This window comes from Apodemus sylvaticus, chromosome 21, assembly GCF_947179515.1.
Source record: "Apodemus sylvaticus chromosome 21, mApoSyl1.1, whole genome shotgun sequence".
NCBI lineage: Eukaryota > Metazoa > Chordata > Mammalia > Rodentia > Muridae > Apodemus > Apodemus sylvaticus.
In genome coordinates, this window is record NC_067492.1 from 51,055,472 (window position 1) to 51,079,629 (window position 24,158).

The 24,158-nt window shown below is 39.8% G+C and overlaps 2 protein-coding genes across 5 annotated transcripts in view; one reads left to right on the forward strand and one right to left on the reverse strand.

Annotated features, from left to right (window-relative positions):
- The window catches only part of Mmaa (metabolism of cobalamin associated A), a 441,074-nt gene that overhangs the window by 2,727 nt on the left and 414,189 nt on the right, over nt 1-24,158 (forward strand). The gene's annotated exons all lie outside the window — the stretch shown is intronic.
- Otud4 (OTU deubiquitinase 4) overlaps nt 3,091-24,158 on the reverse strand; it is a 45,372-nt gene continuing 24,304 nt past the window's right edge. Inside the window, exons 11-21 of one of the 4 annotated variants that reach the window (XM_052166194.1) lie at nt 23,763-23,857; nt 20,799-20,899; nt 20,513-20,702; nt 15,061-15,223; nt 13,595-13,718; nt 12,726-12,781; nt 11,904-11,978; nt 10,986-11,124; nt 10,040-10,294; nt 9,138-9,178; nt 3,091-8,050 (exon numbers count right to left, since the gene is read on the reverse strand). In XM_052166194.1, coding sequence (XP_052022154.1) covers nt 6,836-8,050; nt 9,138-9,178; nt 10,040-10,294; nt 10,986-11,124; nt 11,904-11,978; nt 12,726-12,781; nt 13,595-13,718; nt 15,061-15,223; nt 20,513-20,702; nt 20,799-20,899; nt 23,763-23,857 — 2,454 coding nt within the window. In that variant the 3' untranslated portion in view covers nt 3,091-6,835. Of the gene's footprint in view, nt 8,051-9,137; nt 9,179-10,039; nt 10,295-10,985; nt 11,125-11,903; nt 11,979-12,725; nt 12,782-13,594; nt 13,719-15,060; nt 15,224-20,512; nt 20,703-20,798; nt 20,900-23,762; nt 23,861-24,158 lie in introns of all 4 variants that reach the window. The other 3 variants (XM_052166196.1, XM_052166195.1, XM_052166193.1) reach the window with 3 other exon arrangements.

Consider the following 24,158-nt stretch of genomic DNA (forward strand, 5'->3'; position numbering starts at 1 on the left):
AGCAGGGCCTATGCTGCTAACATGAGTTTGTCTCTAATATTAACAATACAAACTAAACTAGTGCCACAATGCAGAGTTAAGTCTGAAATACTGAAAAAAGCCAACACATTAAAGGCAATTAACCAGATTAATTTTATGACAATTTGTCAAAGCACAAGAAGACCATATTCTGTTTACTTTGTGTGCATTGGTGTTTGCTTGTGTGTCTGAGATTCCTTGGAACTGGAATTATAGTTGAGCTGCCATGTAGATGCTGGGAGTTGAACCCAAGTACTCTGGAAAAGCAGCCACTTGCTGATCTTGTAAAAGACCCAAGTTTGGTTCCCAGCACACACCAATGGTACCTTATAACAGTCCCTAACTGCAGACTTCTGTGGGGACCCATCCCCCAATACAAAATTTTAACAAGAACCAAAGGAACAGTTAAAGATTCAACATCACTTCTCATTGTCACATCCCATCCATTTCAGGAAAAAGTTTGGCAAGGACTGTAACAAGCTACAAGCCATGTTTCTTTGTTTTTTTTGAACGAATTCTCAATCATTCTATTTTAACAATCAAGCCAGATGCTCATGTGAAAGCTTGTAAGCTCAAACAAGGAGGGAAAGCAGCAGCTGACATTGCTTCACTGTGGAAGTCCCAGAAGGAATGCCCCTCTCATCTCAAAAAAAAAAAAAAAAACCCTCCTTACTCTCTGGTTTTTTCTTAATAATCTTATGTTCACTTCCTGTTAAAAGGTTTGCCCTGCTTCTTGATCTATGGCTGAGTTTATTAATCCTGTTTACAATATTCAAGCAGAAAGCTGTTAGATTTATGGGCTAAGGCTGAGCCACACAACTAAAGACAAATTTTTTTGTTGGTTTTTTTCCCCAGTAAACACACTCCCAGGGTTATGTAACTAAATATCTAGCCTGCAATACAAGTCTTGCTTTCCACCTTCTGGCTTCTCTATTAACCTGGACAAGCCCCTAGCACACAACTTGATGGTAAGTCAACTCATTCTCAGAAGACCCACATAGTAGGTACTTAAAGAGATGGCTCAGTCGTGTGTAAAGCCATATAGCTACTATATAGCTACTTTATAGCTACTATATAGCTGCTTTCTAAAATACACATTCAACCTTATGAGACAATGACCCAACTAGACATGCCACCAAGTAGGACCTCCAGTGCCAGGAAAACAATTTATTGAGCTATTGACCAAAGGGTTCCCATAAGCTGAGCAGTGATGGTGCATGTTTTTAATACCAGACAGAGGCTGGCAGATCTCTGCATTCAAAGTCAGCCTTGTCTACAGAACAAGTTCCAGGACAACCAAGGTTACACAGTGAATCCTGTCTCAAAATATAAATATCAAAAACTGAAGGGGTCCCCATGTCCCTCCCAAAACATCACTATTTTGCTATTGCAAGTTGCTACTCTGAACATGATGGATGGCTCTATTGCTGAGACCACCTGTAAAAGAAACATAGAAATTAAGCTGGTGTGGGGTGGTGGTGGCACACCTTTAATCCCAGCACTTGGCAGGCAGATTCAAAGCCAGCCTGGTCTACAGAGTGAGTTCCAGGACAGCCAGGGTTACACAGAGAAACCCTGTCTCAAACAACAAAAAACAAAAAAAGAAATTGAGCTGGCACCCAACTATAAGCTTCACCCATATTGACTAGTTCAGGATGCTAGAAGGTATTCTGCATTACCATCAGAGAAAATTTCCAACAGCAAACCCGATAACCTCCAACAGGGACCACCTGTAAAATAACTGGTGTAGTAGAATGTTAAGGAGTAACCATTTTTTTCCTTTGTGTGTGTAGTCACACACATATGCCATCACAGGACTGTCTTTCACCATACAGATCCCAGGAATTGAACTCAGCTTCTCTACTAAGCCATCCATCTCCAAGGCTCCAACCACGTTTTGGTTAAATTTAAGGTCTACTCCATGAGGAACCCATACTTGGCACTGTGAAAGCCAAGAACCTGAGAGTTGACAGATCATGAGACCTAGGGGAAACTTGATTATTCTACTAAAGGAAAATACCAGTAAAATAACTCCTAATAGCAGTGCTCCACCCCTTGTCAGGGCTTTTCCCAGTGGATAACTGACACCCCACGACTGGTCAACATACAGAGTGAGACTTCAGAGCACTCAGTCCCACAGGACTGACACCTGCTCGGAGAGTTGTCATCTCCAACAGTGCCACTGGTCTATCAAGCACATGCCAGGCAGGGGCATTTTTGTGTTACTGCAGCTCGTAATTTTTTTTCCCTTTTTGTCTGGAAGAACAATTTAGCTGAGGGGGGACGTAGGGAGGACTTAGGTTAAATTGGAAAGAATATTACCAAAATATATTGAATTAAAAATGATTTTATATGACTGTACACACACCCCACAAAAGTGCATATTATGTCAGATGCATAAGACTTGAATTCCTACACGGAGGTGAAATTTGAGTTTTAGGCTAGACAGGAATACCGACTGAAAAACAAAGCACAATCCCTGTTCTGTAGTCTTCCCAGTGCCCAGGTCAGGCTGACTTACTTGCCTTTAATTCTATCTCCAGGGCAATGGTCTCAAAGGGCACCTGCACTCATATGCAAAGTCATTCACATATCCTTAAGAAAAAAATCAATCTGAAAAAAAAAAAACCTCTTATAGCTTGCTACCTGTACTAAGATCAGTTTCCATAAATTATACTAAGTATCATTTTCAGTTCTACTTTTGAGAAAAAGTTTCCTGAAAAGGTTCATAATTTAAGCGTAATGACTATTCTTGAGTAAGTTAATGATGAACATGCACTTAAGAAGGAATGTTTTTCAGGGCCAGGGATGGAATTCCAAGCAGACCACCCGCCTAAAATGTGTGGTCTGCACATTTCCCAGGGCTGCAACAAGCAAAGCTTTCACAGTACTGCAGTGTATCTGGTAGCAGTTCTGTTCCCAATTCACTCAGACACATTCCTGAACTTTTGAGGTTTGGGGACACACACACACACACACACACAAAGGGAAACAGCACCCATAGGTATAAACCCACTTTCAGTTGTCTCTTCTGTAATTATCTTCCAGCATGAAAAATACGTGGAAGCCATGTTATTTTCAAGAGTTTACTAAGATTCATCCTCAGGTTTACATGTGACATACTGGATTACCCAAAGACCAAGAATCCCAAGCAGAATCGACAGACAGAATTTAATATATGCACACAGTTGTATATATAATGCAGCATCACACCATGTAGGGCATTGACTTGTTTTATACATTCAGATCGTTTGAAACACTTCTTAAGGCTACGAAACAGAACATAGAAAAATAAACAGCAATATATTCAACACTTACAAAAGTGGTATGATAAAGAATATAAAGTACTATTCCTTTCAACACTTCAAAAGATATGTATAGATATGTATATGTTTTTACAAGTAACATCACAAAGGATCACATCTTCACATGCTTATAAGTATTATTGTACTCAGTGTAAGGCTAGGATCATTTTTCATACATAAATTTTTTCTAGCTTTGTAACAATGCAATCTTTTTAAACCATTCAAGTAAATTCAACCCCAAAGCTGCTGCTTCTCAGCACTGACATGCACCCACCCTCTTACAGGATTCTCTTAACTTATAATTTTAGGGAAAGGGGAAACAAAATAAACCAAACAAAAAGTCCCAATATCAGGAGAACCAATGGCTGATATTATGTAGTAAAATATCTTTCAAATTGATATGCTAAAGTGAGCCATTGTGAAGATTTTAAAAAAGCAATTAGACATAAAATAGGGAGCAAAATACAGTAAACAGAAATAGTATAGCTTCCTCTTCAGCTACACTAGAATGGACCTTGCTAAGTACCCTAAGTGAAAGAAAACTTTCACCTCATCTAAAACTGAAGGTAAAATAAATGAGGCAAAATAAATATTGCTAGTTTCCAGGATGGCTGAGTATTCTCTAAACCAGAAACGTTTAGAAAGGAACTGTATTGCACCAAGTCAATCACAAGCAAGTTTGCAGTTCACAGGCATTTTCAGTTTAACCTTTGGGCCATGGGCCAAAGAAAACACTACACTCCAAGAAGAGTTTGCACCCCATGAACTGTGTCAGCACAGCGGGCTGAGGAAAGCCTACTCCTGTCATGCAGAGGCAGGGAAGAGCCCTGCCATGAAACAGACTTACAGGAACACACATGAGGGGCACAAGCTGCCAGCATTCTGCTGCCAAGGAGTGCATGGGTGGGACAAGAATAGAGGATGTCTGAGAGGAAGTAACTGAACAGCAACAATGAAAGGAGCAGAGGTGGGGCCTCCTCCAACTACAGCACCTACACTAAACACAGGAGCTGTGCTCAGTGGAAGGTTTGTTCAGAATATAGCCCATCACAGGAAGTTATCATGTGCCAATACAAAGGACTTTCCAGCTGTCATTTTCTCTTTTCTCAAATAGAAAGAGGTCAAAAAAACAATATGACAGTTCATGTGAAGGAAAAGGTTTGCTTGGCCCTAGTCTGACCTCAGGATAAGGCAAAATCTTCTGATACCTAAAGAAAGAAAACTGACCTTCATACAAAAACTGATCATTTTAAAACTATAAAAGTCAGGGTTCTATTCCAGAGGTCAAAACAAAGTACCACAGGCTATATATAATTCCTTCATCACTGATCCATCATGCCCTGCAGGTCAGGAAAGAAAACCCAAGTTGATTGGTTTCCCTCAGGAGCTAGAAGTACTGTCATGTCACTAAGGTAAGACAGAGTGACCATGAGGACACCAAGCCCTATTCTTCTCTGTCCAATCTTTAAACATTTCCCAAATCAGTAACACAAAAGACATTGGAAAAAAGCTACTTCTTCTGAGCTCCTGAGACCAAATATATCAAACTTCTAAAATCTGGCTTATTACATCAAAAGGTGATTTCCATACTAAAACTATTAGATAAAACCAATTCTATACAAAAAGCACGGACTAAACAGAAGATCCTCTACAGTTCTTATCCATAATTCAGCCACTGATACTGAACACTGGCAGAGCAGAACCTTTACAACCACTCTAGCTTAGAAGCAGAAGACAAATTCCTTTCTTCCTTTCAATGGGTTCTCAATTTTTTTCTTCACATCCCATGCTATAAATCTTTTTACCTAGCACCATCATAATAAAATGTTATCTTTCAAAGTGCTCTCTAAAGCCCTACATTACAAAGTTTCTAAATGCTAATCACTACTCAAATCAGCAGTTACACAGACACAAGGATAATTCAAACAGCAGAGGTAAATGCCATCATTACAGTACAGCGGAACTTCACTGAGCCTAGCTGAGAGCCAAAATCCCAAGTTATCAGAGGACCCAGAAAACTTGTCTGCTTCAGTCTGTCAAATTCAAGTGAATTGTATTTGCTTCTAAAAGTAATCTGCCCCCCCCAAATTAAAAGCCACATCTATTTCTGGCTAGGTATATCACACATAACATGCAAGAAAATCACCACCACACTACCTACTATTTGCATAGCGCTCAAGCTGCCTGATCACAAGGTAATTGCAACATAAAAAGTAGATTTCTCACATTGATATGTACAAATAAGAAATACAAAGTACAGTTAGTTTTACAAAGTGACACAGATGAGAGAATACTGTGCTAACTGGTCTGAGTCAACCTCCAAATGAGAACAGAGTGCAGCATGCAAAGGAAGCCTCTAGTGAACACTGCAGACAGGAAGAAGCAGAACTGGACACAGCACTGGCGGCAGAGAGCTACAAAATGCAGAGCAAAGCCACGTTCTAGCAGCATCCTCTAGACAAAAACGACAAGTCACAATCATGTTCTTTTTCTACAGTAATTCCAGCTATGACAAGTTGAACATGCAACTGTAAAGTGATAAACACAGCTCATGGTGCAGGGAAAAAAACAAAACTTTTATAGAGAAGTCTATCAGGTTAAACATTTCAACATTTCTCACAAAATATTTAGAATCTGTCAGTGCATTAGTGTTAAAGTGGCATTAAAAAACTTCTGCAATTTTAACAGATGCAGATTATTTCCAAAATGCATAGCATCTACATTCCCTTCAGTAGGCACCATGATATTTACAGCAGTGCTAGTTCTTGATGGAAACAGCCGTCTCACCGGACTTCCTACTATTTCTTAAACATCTATTTTATGCTATCTCAAATTCAACAGATACTCACCAAAAAATTCAAAAATATACCCTATGGATATTAAAAGAACTATATACAACAATTCTAAGACACAGGTTAATAGGCTGCCTTGTGTGTAATAGTAAAGAGAAGACGTTATTCAAGTTTGACAGATACTGAGATGAAAGGCCTTTGGGTTGGAAGCATATTAAAAGACAACAGTGTTTTAGGCTGAGGATTGTTTGAGCCCAGTTTATGACTAAGGCATTGCATAATAAAATATACATTTCTATTTGGTGCAATGTTATGTTTTGGAATCTATAGTGTATTGAATGCGTTATTTTCTTATCACTTTAGTAAACACTAAAAAGCACACATTTCCAACATTTTAAATCAAACTTACACAAGGAAAAGAAATCAAACACTGTCTATGTTTTACATTGAGCTGTTTATAAAAAAATACTTAAAGTCGTGTTTACGTTTTATGGGGGCAGTAACCCAATAAACAGATTCTGAGTAAGAAAAACCACAATGCCAAAAATTCATCTGCCCCTTGAACTCATGTCCAGAGTCTCATCAGAATAGGAATTAGGGAAAGGGGGAAGGGGAGGAGATAGTTCCAATCTGGGTTTTTATTGTAATGATTTTAAAGCCTTCAGAAATATTCCACCTAAGAAAAGGCTACAGCTCTACAACACGAGCAAGAACTAACCATTAAGTGTGTTGTCCCCTGTGGCCATCCCCCATCCCTGCTCTCCTCCTGTCCCCACGGTACGGGCGTCCTCTCACATGGCGGTGGTACTGATAGCCTTCATCCCGGCTCCGGTGAGGCTGCCCTTTCCAGGTCTCCTCGCCTCTTACATGGTGATAGCTGCCTCGACCAGAAGAGCCCCAATCACTTTTGTACTTCCTGCTTCCGTAAGTTTGATTGTAAAACTGCTTAGATCTGCCACTTCTCAAAATATTAGACACTTCATTCTCATCTTCTGAACTCTCTTCATTTGGTCTTTGCAATCTATCCAAAGAATTGGCCCCAGAGCTAACCACATCAGCAGCAGTCTTGGGATCTTTTACTTTCTCTGGTTTTTCTTTCAGACTTTGAATGGTCCTTTTAGGCTCAGGTTCAGCAGACACAGTTTCTCTCTCTCTGTTTAGAATCTGAGTAGGAGGATGAGCCTTTCCTTCCACTCCAGAAGAACCTGAAACCAAGTCTATGTCTGCCTTTCGCGTCTGGGACGACTGCTCCACTCGGCCATCGTGCTTGCTGCTCACACTTCCTTCAGGGAGAGAATGTGCACCTTCAACTCTGGCTTCTGGGAACTCTTCTACTGCTGAGACAGAATCGCATTCTTTAGACAGATCTAGATTTTCCAAAGGCAAATCCAACTCTCCTTTCTCATCAGGGGGCAGGACAATATTTTGCCTCATTACAGGATTTTCCACGAATCCCTGAAAAGGATACCCATACCAAACATGAGGGAAGAAAGGAGGTGCAATGGGAACAGGACCTAAAAATGGGTTAGGCCCAAAGGACTGTTGTGGGTACATGTTCTTGCCACTAAGTGACTCGTCATATTCAGCATGAAGAAGCTGCCCTGGGTTCTCAGACTCCAGCTCAGGTTGGTAAGACAATTGTCCATGACCTTCAGACACCTGAGATGGAGGAATAACCAACGGTGAAGAAAATGCAGGCGGTCCAATCTCTGCCTGTGGCATCTGACCATTAACACTGGCCTCAGGGTGCATAGAATAGTGGGCATCAGTGCAAGGACAGTCACTTTCGCTCTGAGCAGGAGGGGCTTCTTGGAACCAAGTGTTCTGAGGATACACAGGAACAGGGACCTTTGGGTACATCCTGCAGGCTGCCACGTAGGCCTGGTGCAGAGGATACAGGTAAGAATGCGGGGCCCACATAGGACAGCTATATGCCTGAAAGACAAAAACAAAAACAAACAAAAAAGCAAAACAAACAAATATGAGAAGTTAAAAAGCTGTCTTTCTGAAAGTATTTAGCTTAAGCTAAGTCTCTCATGATTATTAAAAAAAAAAAAAAATACAAATTCAGGATCACAATGGTGACCAACATGAAAAGAGCTGGAATCAAGTCGATTCTTGACCCTGTTCCCTGGGTTCCCGACCTGATGCAGATTAACAGGAAGTAGCAGCATCTTAGCCACTGAGAATTTAGCTAGACCCACTCACTTGTCTGCCAAAAAGTGCTCAAACAAGACAGTCTCCAACAGGGCTCATTAACTAGAAGTCCTCAAAGTACTCCAAAAGCCCAGGATTAACATATCAGACCTCCTAACAAAGGAGAAAGATGAAAAAGAAATGCTTCCTTTGTTGGTATTCAACTAAAAAAACAAATTATGAAAAAAATCCAGCATGACCTAGGTAAATGTTGCCAGGCAATGGATACACAACCTATGGCTTTCTGAGGCTGGCTAACAGACTGGGGTACCTGATATTTATTCCATGGTTCTAGAAAAGACTGCAATGAATTTCCATCAAAGACAGAACACTGCCATGGACTGTCCTGTGACCTCTTCCCAAGAAAAGCTTTTTTTCTATTAGCCACTTACCTCATGCCCCCACTAACTCTCTGCTGTGCTAATGAGCAACGGTCCCACTTTACAGAAAGAGGCTCTCTAGATTACTCCCTCCAATACTCTCAACAGGGGCAGCTTTGCTTCAGAGGCTTCAGAGATACCCAATGGCTTGTACAGGATGACAGACCTAAATTTGCTAAAGTACAACTTCAAACTAAGCTCTTTCTTCGCCATCAAGGACATTCCCATGAACTTAGGCCAGGACCTTGGTTTGGCCCTTCTCATACTCCAAGGCCAAACTATTATCAATTAAAAGAAAAAGCAAGCAAAAAAACTAGAACCTGTACTATTACCAAACATAAAAGATACCACTCAGTAAACTTTAAATTACCAATTAAGAGTTAAATACTTTAAATTTTACTATTTACAGTGATGAGGTCAACTTTAAAAAGATAAGATGTAAATACCTTTACACCAAGATTGAAGAAGAATCGAAGAATATTCTTATCTGAAAAAAAATAATTTTTCACTAAAATTTTCTTTCTGCCAACATCAACTATTAATATTAAAGCTCTAAAGACATTTTCCTTCTGTATATTCTGTGCAGTAAAACACAAAAAATAGAAACATAACCCCAAAACAGACTATCACTAGAGGGCAATTTTAAGTCCGCTACACTTTATTCTACATTAATATCTAAATCCGCAAATAGGTTGAATTTAGTGTAATTGATTAAAATTCAATCTGGGAGAAATTCAGATGAACAAATTATCTTTCATATACTCTGTTGTGGTTTCAAGAATTACAAAATAAAAACATAGGGGAAAATAATATGATTCCCATAAATCAAACCAGGTATTGGTAGTGCATACTTATAACCTAGAACCCGGGAGACTGAGGCAGAGTACAAGGCCACCCTGAGTTACAGAGACACTGCCTACAAAATAAATTAAAGCTTGGGCTGGATGGCTCAGCGGTTAAGAGCACTGACTGCTCTGCCAGAGGTCTTGAGTTCAATTCCCAGCAACCATACGGTGGCTCACAATGATCTGTAATGGGACCCGATGCCCTCTTCTGGTGTGTCTGAAGACTGCTACAGTGTACTAACATAATAAAATAAATAACTCTTTAATAAAATAATTAAAGTTTAAAAATTATTTCAAAGCTGTCAAAGTTATTTATGGAAAGGAAAAAAAGCAAACAAACAAAAGCATGAGAGGCTTTGCTAAGCACAAAAACTCATTTTGTACCAAAACAAAGCTATACAGGACTCAACATTCAAATGCTCCTCACTGAGCCCTTTCTGGCTCTTTCTCACTAACTGTGCGTACTTGAGGAAACAGCACCTGGAGGCTGGAGAAGGCCTCACCTTTAGGCAGGTCCTCGCCGGTCTGACACAGTGAATAAGGTGGTGCAATGGCTCGATCTCCCTTCTCACTACAAGGAAAGCCAGGGTAGAGTGGGTCCTGATAGAGGCTCACTGTCTGGGGCAAAGGCATCAAGGGCTGGTTAACTGCCTGAATCGACACAGGAACCGGAGAGGGGGTTAAATGCGCTTGTGACACGGCAGCATCGGGTCCAGTGGTCTGTGTCACTGACAAAATGGGAATCTGAGCAGGGACACCTAAGAAAGAGAGGAAGAACCAAAAACTATTAAAAGAAAAAAAGTTAAAAGTCATTTTTGTTTCGAAGTATTTGTAGTAAATTAACAATATTACACAACTTATACACCTTGTAAAGTAGCACAGTAAGCAACCTTAAGTACTTTAGTAAACTCCAGGAAATGAGTCAATGTCTTCTAACTATACCCCCCCAATAAAATGTTTAAGGCAAGGTCCTTGTCAGGAGTCCTAAAGGAGATGTTAATGAACAGTGCGGCCTGCAGAGCAAACACGAACTGTGGCACCAGTCACTGTTGAGCACCACAGACAACAATCTGACAATAGGGGTAACTGGCTCAAATGCCGCACACCCACAGTGAGAAGAGCATGCCCGCCAGGGTGGTGGCGCACGCCTGTGATCCCAGCACTCTGGGAGGCAGAGGCAGGTGGAGTTCTGAGTTCGGGGCCAGCTGGTCTACAGAGTGAGTTCCAGGACAGCCAGGGCTACACAGAGAAACCCTGTCTCAAGAAAACCAAATCGAAAAAAACCAAAAAGAGTATGCCCCAGTGAACATCATGCCCTGGCACTTATCCTTCTAGAACCATGAGAAGTGCTACGAACTCCACATTCCTAAGTCTGCTGAAGAACTTGAAACTTCTGATTATGAAAGGCATTGTTAACTGCTGGGAAATTTTTCCAAATTCTTCTCTAACCTGTTGGTCCAAAAGTTGTAGGTTCACTTGGCCAGGCTGGCACAGTGGCTGGTAAAGAAGGCACCGCAGGAGTGAGATGTACTTCTGGAGGAACTAGAAGGGGAGCTGGATCTGACAAAGGTATATGTTCTGCTGGCTTCTTCAAGAATGGCGGGGTAAAAAAAAAAAAAAAGAAAGAAAATCATTTCACTTTGACACATGTTTTAGTAACAAATTTATCTTAAGTATAAAATGCCCTACTATAAAACTAAACATATAATTATTTATTCATGCCACTCTCAGAGTTCACTCACTGGCCAAGAATACCACATAACACATTTCATATTAACTAATTTGCCTAACGCCAAGTCACAGGCAGTTAAAAACAACAAAAGCCAAGGACTTTTTTCCCCCTAAAAGACTCTTACACAAAAATTTAAAAACTGCACTTCTTCATTTTGCCAACACAAAGTATGTTTAGGCAACAGCATTACACCAAGAACCAAAATGTCTGCTAATAGTCAAGTGTGTGTTCGCTGACTTGGCAAACTACTGGTCCTTTTCACTAGTGATAATTCACTAGTGATGATTCAAGAGTGATAATTCACTAGTGATAATGCATATAACTTCTAGAGATATTTTTAATGTTCTTTTTTATTTTCCAGCTGAACCAGCACAAAAAAAAAAAAAAAAAAAAAAAAAAAAAAACACAAGGATGCCAAATATAAAACCGTACCTTAACTCAAAATAAAGTCACAGGAATAGCCAGAGAATGGCTATAAAATTACATTCCAGAAAATTTTACAACATTCTAGACTAAATAAAATAAATTAATTAAAAAAAAATGTTAACAGCATCCATATTATGTCAGAAATAAATCCTGCCATTTACAACACTGATGCTTCCACATACAGAGTAATGCAGGTCCAATGAGCTTACTTGTTCTACAGGAGCTGGGCATTCTGTCTTTGACTTAGATGGTGATGAAACTCTTGTACATTTATCATCGCTGATCTTTAAGAGCAAGAAAAGTCACATGTGATTAAGAGCCCTCCATTTTGGAGAGCTCACTGAGAACCCACACCCGTTTCATTTGGCCTGTGCATTGCTGCCACCGCACTGAGGAGCTTTTACTTGGGGTATGACTTCCCAGAGTGTTAACAGTCTCCTTTACAAATCTCACTCTGTAGTGATGGGGATTAAACACTAAGATCCCACATAGTGGCACATGCCTTTCATCCCAGCACTTGGAAGGATCTCTGAGATAGAGGCCAGCCTGGTCTAGAAAGTGAGTTCCAGGGCAGCCAGAGTTCCACAGAGAAACCCTGTCTTGATAAACAAAACAAAACAACAAGAATTAAACATGAAAATTTTTGCAACTATTCAGATCAGGCATCCCGAGGTAACCTGAGTTACGAAGTAATGAACTGTTAGTGACCTAAAGCTTCACCCTACTTTCCCCTTTTCTATTCAATTATCAAGTATCTAAATGCTTTCAATCTCATTACCAAGCCTCTTCCTCCTATAGTATCACAATATTAAAGAATAAGAAGCAACTAACATTTAAACCTTTTTGGACTGGTGGGATGGCTCAGTGACTGCCTTCACTAAGTGAAGTGACTTGAGCTCAATCCCTGGGATTCAGATAGCAGGAGATAAAGTTGATCTCTGCTCTCCACATATACACTGTGGTGTGCACACACCCATGGCATGCACACCTAATAGATATGCAAATGTTTTAAATATATTTAAGACCTTTACCTCCAGTGTGCTTGGCTCGAGCTTTTTATCCACGTGAGTATGGCCACGTAGAGAGTCTGCAACAAATCAAGAAAAAAAGGAAGAATCAACCTTCAGTTAATTTAAATACAGAAATACAAATACTGTCTTAGCTCATGTCAATATTTCTCTCCGATGTCAAATATATGACATGAGATGAACAGCTTAACAATTTTAAGTCTCTTTTCCCAATACACCAATCCCTTCTTATCCATAGTAGATGCAATATATCATCTATCTCAAACTTTGTATAAAGCCCAGTTTTATATTATGAATTTTTCCCTGTATCTATAAAGTCAGCAGAAACTACTACTGTAGTAAAACAAAATTCTGATATTCTGTAGTAGAAGTTACATGAATGCAACCTCTTACAAAGACATACCTCCACCCTTTCATTAGAGAGCAGTACTCTAGGACTTCTCTTTGACCTACTCAAATTGCCAGCATCTCTACACTAAAGAAGCATTGCCAGAACACAAGCACTGCCACATCCACTCAAGGAGCCACTCAAGGCAGCTCCTAAGAAACTAGTGGGCAGGCAACATACACAGTATAAGAAACACTGGCTGTCCGCATGTGTAGGGAAGCAACAGCATAGCAAAGGCATCATCGTGCTACTAAGAACAGTACACAGTCGGCTTCTAGGAAGGATTTCTGATACTCTCCATTTAGTATTTCAAGATCACAGTTTACTTGAATACTTAGAACTGTAGAAAACAAACTACAAATAAGGCAAGAAATACTGTATATGACTTGAAATAGTCATATACAGTACTGTATATGACTTGAATATATAGAATATAGAATTGAATAGATAGCTATCACGTATCTTCAGTGATAAAGCAGTGTACCTTTGTCCTTTCGTTCCTCTGCGTCTGCTCTCCGCATGCTACCTTTCCTGTCCCTTGCATGTGAAGACTTCCTCGGGGCACATGCATTGCTATTCTGAGAGGGTGACTGACTGACTGATGAACTCTTTAAAATAAAATCATATTTGGTATTAAAATTTTACAAATATGTATACAAGCTCTACAAATAACATTCATACTTCTAATCAATCCAAGTTCATAGCCTTATAATTTTATACTTTAAAATCTATTGGATAGGTAATTATGGCTATCATCTAGAATCCACATTTAATTATCAGATAATCAGACATTCAGGCTAAATTAATATTTCATTGATCAGTTTCAAGAGCTCAAGCTGAGCAAGCTATTATCTTGAAGTTGATACAGTAGTAGCTTTGCTCCCAACCTTCCCACGGTCTGTTGTGATGGGGAGAATTTCAACTAGCAGGTGTTACTGAAATGATACAGTCAAGAGGAAACCACCTGAGCTCTGACTGATACAGATTATTGGTAAAACAAAGGGACCAGACACAGTAAGTTGAGTTTTTAAGACGATTTATCAGCAAAGGTTCTAGACTCCTGCTACAGCACTCTTAATGAATCACACAACAGGAAAGAGGCTTAGTCGTCTATTCCAGCTTCTAGTAAACAAACCTAGGCCACTATCAAATCCTACTACTCAAATAAGCTCGCAAACTGAACTCTCAGCAAACAGAAAAGTGAACATGTGCAACTTTGATCTTGTCTGTGGCACAGTGAGGAGCCTTCAACAGCACTCCACCTTGTTTCAGTCAGCGTTACCACGTTATACCATTTGCCAAGACTTAAAGAGCCCTCACCTACATGACAATAGTTCTTTCTGATTGCATCCCAAAGTTAAGAGAAATGAAGGTGGAGTTATTCCTTTCATCAGACAAGTATCCAGTACAGCCCAGCGACTGACACATGGAACAAGACAGAGAGACACGTGTGCCTCTCACTCAGCATGGTGAGCACACTCAAGTGTAGTATGTTTAATATACACATGATCAAAGTTTCCTGAGTGTTCAGAAAAACTTTGTAAATGGTCAACTGAGAACTACGTCTCGGCACTGCAGGATTTGCTTGCAGATCACAAGTCAGTCCGAAAGGAAATACTCATGACTGTTAGATGACAAAACTGGCTTACCTGTCAGCAGTTTTCTCAGCACCATCTCTAGACCAGAACTATGACACTTTCTACCTTTACCCCTCAACCCCTTTTATCTTAGCACACAATCTTACTATACGGACCACAATGTCCTTGAATTCAAGGATTCTCTTGCTTCTCAGGAGGCTGTGATGATAAGCACATACCACACACCAAAGTCGATGTAATATTTAAAATATTTTCAGTTTAAAATTTTAAGTCTGCCATCTATGTATTATGTACTACAAACTGCACTGAGAAAGACTTCTAAATATTAACCTTACAATGTCCACATACGTACAGAAAGAGCAGGAAAAGCCTGTTCATCCCGGTTCTGAATCTCATAAAGTAAACGAGACTCTTCAATAGCTTGCTTCTCTCTGCGTTCTTCTGGGGAGAGGCCAAAATAGTAAGATTCACGACTCACGTGATCAAAGTCCTCAGCCCTTTCCCGGTCAGGTTTTCTGTCAAATAAAACATTCTTTCAGGAGAAAGGCAAATGCATGGAGAACAAAAATGCAATGATCTAGTCTTCATTACAAATAACCTGTCACTGCCCAATAGGCCTGTGAACCAATGATCATGGACAAAGAGATAAGCGTTTATGTATGAGCTCAACAGCATCAACTATTGCTCACCAAGGCTCGCCGCCTGACTACAGCTGCTGCTGAGTGTTAGATCTCCCACACAGACCAACACTGAGCAGATTCCCCAGGATGACTAGTAACCACCTGGAAGGTTGACCACACTGAACCACTTTCTCTGTAGAAAGGACAACTCCAGCCTCTATCCTTAAGTAGATACTTATTCTGGTTATGGATTTGCCTTTTCCTGCACATGTTTCTAACAAAATCACCATCCATGGACTTACAGGATGCCTTATCTACCACCATAGTATTCCACACAGTATTGTTTCTGATCTTAGAGTGGGCCCACAACTATGGTCTTATCATACCAAATATGGTCACCCCCACCATCATGAAGCTGCTGGCCTGGTAGAAAAATGGAATGGCCTTTGGAAGATTGACTTACAGTGCCAATTAGGTGGCAGCAACCCAAGGCCTGAAGCAGGTTCTCCAGAGGTAGTATATGCCTCCAATATATGGTACAAGCCATAGCCATTCCTGATAGGTTTGTGTCCTTAGCCAAGTACCACAGGTCAAAAACTCAAGGGCTGGAAAAGGGAATGTTTCCACTCCCTATCACCCCTAGTGACCCACTAGGAAAATTTCTGCTTCCTGTTCCCATCACCATAAGTTCTAATGATCAAAAAATGCTGGTTCCAAAAAATGTTTGTCTCCTGCCAGGAGACAAAACAAACATTCCATTTAACTGGAAGTTCAGACTTCCCTTGGCAACTTTGGGCTTCTAACACCCTTAAACCAGTAGGCTAAGATCAGAATAAAAATTTTAGGAGTGGTAATTAGTGTAGACTACCATGGGGAAATAGGGCTGCTTCTCCACCATGGAGATAAGAAAGATAGACCCTTTAGTCCATCTTTTGGTGCTACCATGTCCTATGATTAAAGTTAATCTAATCCAAGCAGGATGACAAAGGACACAAACCCATCAGGAATTAAGTACACATCACCCCTCCAGGAAGAGCTAAGACCCGCTGAGGTGCTTGCTGGAAGGTAGAGGAAATACAGAATAGGTAATAGAGAAAGGTAAATGTAAGTATCAACTGAGGCCCTGTGACCAGATACAGAACAAGGATTATGCCTGACATGAATGTTTCTGTGATATGTTAAGAATGTGTTTGTACAGGTATTAGATATTCTTTCCTTGATTTATTATATAACATCAATTGAGAGACTATAGTGGTTATAGCTGAGACAGAATAATATCCCAAGGCATATGCCGTTTCTTCTATATTTATAATTCATTTGGTTGTAAGGAGGATAGCTACAATGATGACCTGTTTAAATATATAATATACTTGAAAATGTACATGAAATACTCCCATTGTATTAAGCGCAATTATGACTTGATAATTGATGGCATTTGGAAATTAAACATAAGGTGATATGACTGCATATTAAGTTGAAAAGGGGTGGGTTAGTGATGACTATTCTAGGTTGTCAATATAACTATACCTTAAATTAACTAAAATCCAAATGGCTGGGCACACCTATAAGGGATTTTTCTTAATTAAATCTTTGGTTTAGTTGGATGGGTTTTTCAAGACATGGTTTCTATGTAACTCTGGCTGTTTTAGAACTAGCTCTATAGACAAGGCTAGCATCGGAACTCAAAAGGTTGGGACTAAAGGCATATGCCAGAAAGACCAAGTCTTAAATCTTATGAAGTACGAAGACCTACTTAAAATCCAGATCTTTGAGACAGAAAGATACACCTTTAATCCAGACCTTTTGATGTAGGAAGACTCAGAAAATGGGTCGTACGTTCTGCTAGCAACCTATTTATTATAAAGGCTACAAGAGGAAATGAGCTTGTTCTTGGCCTGTGTGTTCTCACTCTTACTTGCCAGTCCATTCTTTTACTGGTGTTAAAGCCTACTTCTCCAGGATTCCTGCATATACTGAGAGACCCAAGACTAAACAGCTAGAATCGTGGGCCTTCTGTTGGTAAATAGCCATTGTCAGACTTGGTGGACTACAGCCTATAAGCCACTTTGATTTGTAGGTAGGTAGGTAGGTAGGTAGGTAGAGAGACTGACTGGCTGTCTCAAAGTACAACCCTATCTCTACTGCTTTCTACATAGAGGAGTATCACTAAAGAAGACATAAAAAAGACCTCAGAAATGGATCATGCCCAGCATTACCACTGATCTTTTATTCCAAAAGAACTGAAAAATTGACCTGTAACATATACACAGACATGAAGTCTATCAGGCTCCTATCAATTGGGTAATAGTATAAAATGCTAAACATTGACCATATTGTTAAAATACTTTTTTGAAAGATTTTTATTTCTGATCCCTAAATGTATGCTCACATGCATGCTCAGTGCCCATGAAGTTAGAAGAGGGCACTGGAAGTGAATTTATAGATGGTTAGGAGCTACCACATGGATGATGGGAATCAACCTGGATCCTCTGCAAGAGCAGCAAGTGACTGCCAAGCCATCTCTCCAGCACAAATCAGCAGTTTCACTATTAACTATTGACACAAACTGGAAAGGTATACTAAATCAGTAACTTCAAATGCCAATCAATTCCTACACATTCACAATGTCAAAAGTCATCTAACCAAACGTTTCACATGCTTTGTTACATGCCATTGAATGTTTAATAAATCAGTTAATATGTAAGAGTCTAATAAGCTGGACACAGTTATCTGTCAAAGCAGTCATAGTACTGTGCATATTAAACACCTACTCCTATAAGACTGGATTCACAGTCAACTGTGACAAGTTATTTGGTAGTCTGTATTTTCTTTTTTAAATGTTTAAGATGGTAAAAAAAGTACTCTTACTTATAGAGTACAGGAAAAATGCTTCATTATATGAAAAGATGGTAGAGGTATAAAATAAACTTTTTCCTCAGGTATTTTATGTTTTTAGGATAATCCAAAGTCATCTCTCATATATTTTGTCTACACTGAGTAAAGCTACCAAATACAAAAGGAAAGAGGAGACTGTTGTCAGTATCCACACAAAACCTTCAAGTGCAACTAATGACAACTACCTGACATGCTGTAAGACTTCCATCTGCAGAGAGAGAACCCACCATGACCCAAACATCCCAGCACAGCAGAAAATTACAATTAAATAAGATTTAAACCAAAGGTCACAGATTAGCATCCTTGTTAGTTTTGTCTGCATGACACACACTAGAGTCATTTGGAAAGAGAAAATACTCCCATACGGCTGGGGCCTACAGGTAAGTCTGTCAAGCATGTTCTTGATCAAATGATTCATGCGGGAGACCCAGCCTAAAGTGGCTGGTGTCACCCCAGGGTCAGGTGATCCTGGGTCTTTAGGAAGGTAAAGACCCTCAGTTCCTAGCTTCAGGTTCCTGCCATTCTTCCCTGCCTTGACTTCTTTCAACAATGGACTACAATGTGCAAGTGTGGGCTAAGTCCTTTGCTCTCCAGTCACAGTGTTTTATCACAGCCGGAGAAGTGCTATGACAATTAGCATATGGCCACTGATGAATAATCTAAACCCCCTGATTATGCTGTTAGGAACTGTTACTCACACTTACTTCCAGATGGACTCTAACTAGATAACCCTGAAAATACTGTAATGATTTTGCACATCTGTACTCATTTCACTGCTTCCGTTGAACTTTTTATTTTGTTTTATTTTGTGTACATGAGTGTTTTGCCTACATGTATGTCTAGACACCACATGCATGCCTGAGGAGGTTAAATGGTGAGACTCCGGAAATCAAAGACAGATCCTTTGCAAGAACAACAAGTGCTCTACACTAGATTTGGGGGGAGGAAAGATTTGTAACACAGATATGACCCTAGCATTCATCTACCTCTGAGTATTTAGTCAGAATGCTTATGATTATCCAGTTGTAATAATCTATAGTGATGCCTCCTACTACTAAACAGAGTTTTAAACTGAGTATAAAAACATCACCAGAAATAATCAAAACTTTCAGAACAAAGTTAACAACTAAGTGTTCTGACAGCTTTTTTATTGCCAGTCCCAGAAATGTTTACTAGAATACAAAGAGGAGTCTCAAAAACGGCCTTTTATGACTAGCAAAACTAATACTACAATAAAAATTATTAGAAATTTATCGAGATGGGTGAACCGAGAAATACTTTAACAAAAATACTACTGTAGATCATTTGTTGCTCACACATTATCTTGGTTCCTAACAATTTCCTGGCATGTATTGTTTTAACATGTCAGACTTTTCTCATACTATCGATGGTCAAATTAATAATCTGCATAAAAAGATAAAATCTCTCAAGTGACCCCTAAATGGCCATCATGGCTAAGATGTCTTTCTCCTTTCCTTGGTTGTTATCTTTTCTTATTCTGTTATGCCTGACTATGCGTGTTATGCTGGACTAACAATGCATTCAGCCATGACCTCTATTACAACAACTCAGAAATAAAAAGAGGTTGGATGCAGACACGGCAGAGATGCTTGTGGTCACAGATAAGCACGAAGGGGATGAGAAAGGTCAGCAGAATTGTCCTTCAAAGGAAGGGAGGTGTCCTTGTTATCCACGCAGAAGACTATGAACAAACATCCTTAATCAACAGCCTGGTGACCTTTGTGCTACCTGTGTAGCTGAGACCAAATGTGATCCTCCCCCCAGGTGCCTATCGTGAGCTTCTCAATATATAGAACCCATTTTTATGAAAAATGTCCCATGTACTTTACAAAGCATTTTGATACAGCCATTTCTTAAGTTTTATTGTGATACAAAACTGAGTTATTTATCATCAATTTTTTTTAACAATTACTTACACATGCCTTGGGGTCAAAGTTTGAACCAATCCCAGCTACTGAGTCCTGTTTAACCAAACTGACTTCTTGCCTCCTGCAGATTATTATTCTGCTCTCCATACTGGTTGAGAAACCCTGACAGAACTACCATAAAGTCTGCCATCACTTGGAACAAAATATTCAGAAATAAAGGCTTATTCCTGTGTACTGTATGTAGTACTGTGTACTGTTTGAAAGTTCTGTCAACATTTCCTATCAACACTACATTATAAACAAGTATGACCAAGAACTTACACTAAAAAAATGATTATAATGGAGGACATGCAGCAATGTGCCTCCTGACTTGTGTTTCTCTTCAATTCACAAAGGTTACCTTGTGATCTGTGAGGGCATCCTACTTAGATTCTTATGCTCACTGGAGGATTTCTGAGACTGAGACCCTGTAGAATGACTCGAGAACGCATGCTGTCTTACACCCGATGAAGGATGCTGTAGTCGAGGAGGTAGTGCAGATGGGGCTTTGATTGGCTTATTTAGATTCTTTGGCCCTCTGTAATCCGTATCTGTGGAAAATAAAAAAAGACCTCACAATTTCCCTGACGTAAACAACTCCAAGAACTACCATTATAATCCTAAAGAAAACTTTGATGTGAATTTACCTGAATAGAAGTTTTGCCCAGAATTAGGTTTTTTCATCTTCTTTCCTGACACAGTGTTCCAGCTTTCTGGGGGAGGTGGCTTGAGGTTCTTCGGAGTATGTCTTCAAAAGAAACAAGTGTTTTGTTAGTAACTGAAACACAACTGGAGAGGCAGACGCCTCCCGCAGGAGTCAGGAGCACTACTCTTCTAGGGGGCTGTGTAGTTCTCAGCACTGCACAGTGGCTCACAATCATCCTAGCTCCGGTGCCAGAGGATCCAGTGTGTTGGCCTCCTCTGGCACAGCACAGGCGTGTACTACAAGATACACGCAGCCAAAACACTCACATACATCAAGGAAGTAAATCTAAACCAATCATTTTAAAAGAACACTAAAACCAATACCCTGCATAGATACTTTGCTGTCAATTTACACAAGATACACTAATTTAAACCAGGCATGCTGACATATACTTTTAATCTATGAATTCAGAGGCCAGCCTCATCTATAAAGTGAGTTCTAGGACAGCCAGAGCTGTAGAGAAATTTTGTCTCAAAAAAATGCATACATAAATACATACATATGCAGGCAAACAGAAGTGCTAATTTTAATTTTTCTCCAAAGACTGGGTCTCACTACATACCCTTGGCCAGTATGAAAGTCACTATATATCCAAGACTAGATCCTCCTGCCCCTGTATCTCAAGTGCTAGGATTAAAGGTATGCACCACCACACCTTTAGTTCTTACATTAAAAATAAATTAGGAAAACTAGATAGAGATGTCATTCAATGAATACTTGCTTATCAACATGTGCAAGGCACTGGGTTCCATCCCCAGTACCATTAAAAAAAAAAAGGTTTAAATAAAACATTAGAACTGAAGTATAACCAGCATTTAGCAATCCAAACTTTTATCAAATGGCAAATCACATTTCATAACTTTAAAAATGGAATAATACAAGGCCTTAAATAAAAACTAAGCACCAAAAGACTAAGTAAATAAGGAGCAATCGCTTTTCTGCTATTCTCCTAATGGCACTACAGTTACGGCAACAAGAGAGAACATTACTGTTAGAGATACTTGTAAACATCACAGAATAGGATAGGCTAGGACAGGATAGGACAGGACAGGACAGGACAGTAACAGTGCAGTACAATATCCAGACTCGATATAAAACATTTAAATTTTTTCTATTAAAGGATATGATGCAAGCCAGGCATAATGGCACATGAGATGTCGCTTCAAAACAAAGAAACAAGCAAGAAGTTGATTAAAATCATTAAGTAAGAGCAGGGTGTGATGGCACATGTCTGTAATCCCAGCACTCTGGAGGGAAAGGTAGAAGGATCTGAGACTGAGACCAGCCTGGACTATACTGTGAGTTCCAGGACAGCCAGAGCTACCCAGAGAAACCCTGTATCAAAGAGAAGAAAATTAAAACTTAAAAAAAAAAAAAACAAGCAAGCATAAAATATAAGGAAGAAATGATTTGTGTTGCTAAAAGTGGGTGTTGGTTATATTGAAGTTCACTGCACTACACACCTCACAGTCACATATTTCAATGTTTTCTTAGTAAAGGTTAAGGTGTGATTTATAACACTTTCCTCTAGTAAGTTTTCTCCAGTAACTCAAACAAAAGGTGCATTAAAATGGCACTGAGATAAGTCAGTAGTATTTTCTATACTACATGACGAAATTGACATTTTGAACTGGAGTCTCACTATGTAGCCTAGTTCATCTGGAACTCAGTCTGTAGGCCAGGTTGGCCTGAGAATCTATCTACCTGCCTCCGAAGTGCTGCGGTTTGAAGCCTCCACCTCCACACCCAGACACCAACAGATTACTTATTGCAGGTAACTCAGCACTAAGAAAACAGAAAGAAATACACTGCCTGTTCTCCAAGTCCCCTTTCAATAATCGCAGAATTCCCAATTTCGCCTGTAAAGAATGTATTTTAAACTGTAGGCATTAAAACTAGCATTTTGTAAAATAAACCAGAGTTCACATTGGGCTAGACCTGTCATCTGACCTCTGCCCATTCTGGGAAGGTAGTTTTGGCCACAGTATGCCACTGCCTGTTGTGGCTCTCCATCACTGCAGGATTTTTCCTCAGGCTAATGGGCCCAGACCACTAAGTCCCACTGCCCTGACTGGAAAATGCACTAAAACTCCATCCCAAGAGAAATGGGGGGGTTGGGGGGGGTTGGCTCCAACACCATTTCAGCTGAGTTCTTGGTCTTCTGAGTTCAATAATCTTCAACAAAACATTTGATTTAAATTCAAAATGTTCTTCTTTTTCTAGGGGAGGTGTGTGTTATATGTGCTGCTGTGTAGATGCTGTGTGTGTGTGTCTATGGCAGTCTCTCAATGAAACTGAAGCCCAGTTTACAGAGTCTAGGAGCACCTGAGATCCACCTGCTTCTGATCCCCAATACTTGTGTGACAAAAGACACACAGCCTTGCCTGTTCTTTATGGAGATGTTGGAGATGTAAAAATTCTGTCCCTGTATTTTGTTATGGGGGAGAGGAGGGACTGGGATGGAGTCTATATGTATTCCTGGCTGTCCTAGACTTCTATGTAGACCACGCTGGCCTTGAAGACGTCTGCCTTGATAGAATACAATGCCCAGCTTTATAATCAGTGCCTCTGCACCAGGTGGTGGTGGCTCACCCCTTTAATTCCAGCCCTCAGGAGGCAGTCAGGTGGATCTCTTTGAGTTTGAGGCCAGTCTAGTCTACAAATAGAGTACCAGGACAGTCAGAGCTACCCACAGAAACCTTTCTCAAAAAAAAAAAAAAGTAAGAGAGAGACATGGTCAATTCCACAGCCCCTCATGATTTTTCTAAAGAGCTAACCTATTAAACTTTTATATACAAGTAATCCATTTTATTGAAATTCTAAATACAGAGGCATTTAGAAGTAATCACATTTGTAACAGTCTAAATCTAAGAGGTAGCAAACAGTTTAGTTAAAGAATACGTACTTTTTCCCCAGTTCTTCAGACAAAACCGGTCCATTCTCAGAGTGAACCCCGTGAATGTCTGCATTAGATAATTTCCCATTATGATCCAATCTAACCTGCTGAATACCAGAAAGAAACATCAGACTCATGATGATGTACATTTATCAGGAAAAATAAGTACGAAAAGGCTTCAACAGAATCACACCATACCTCTCTGCCTAAAAGAAAGACTGTTGCTTCTGTCAAACTTTTGGAACTGTTAAGAAGTAGCATAATCCAAACTGTAAGCAATACATACATCAGCAGATGTCAACCCATCCTGGCTTTGAATCTCCAAGCCTGTCTTTTCTACTGCTAGCAACAATCTTGGACAAGTTACTTACCTTGTTTGCTAATATGCAAATTGGAGATAACAAC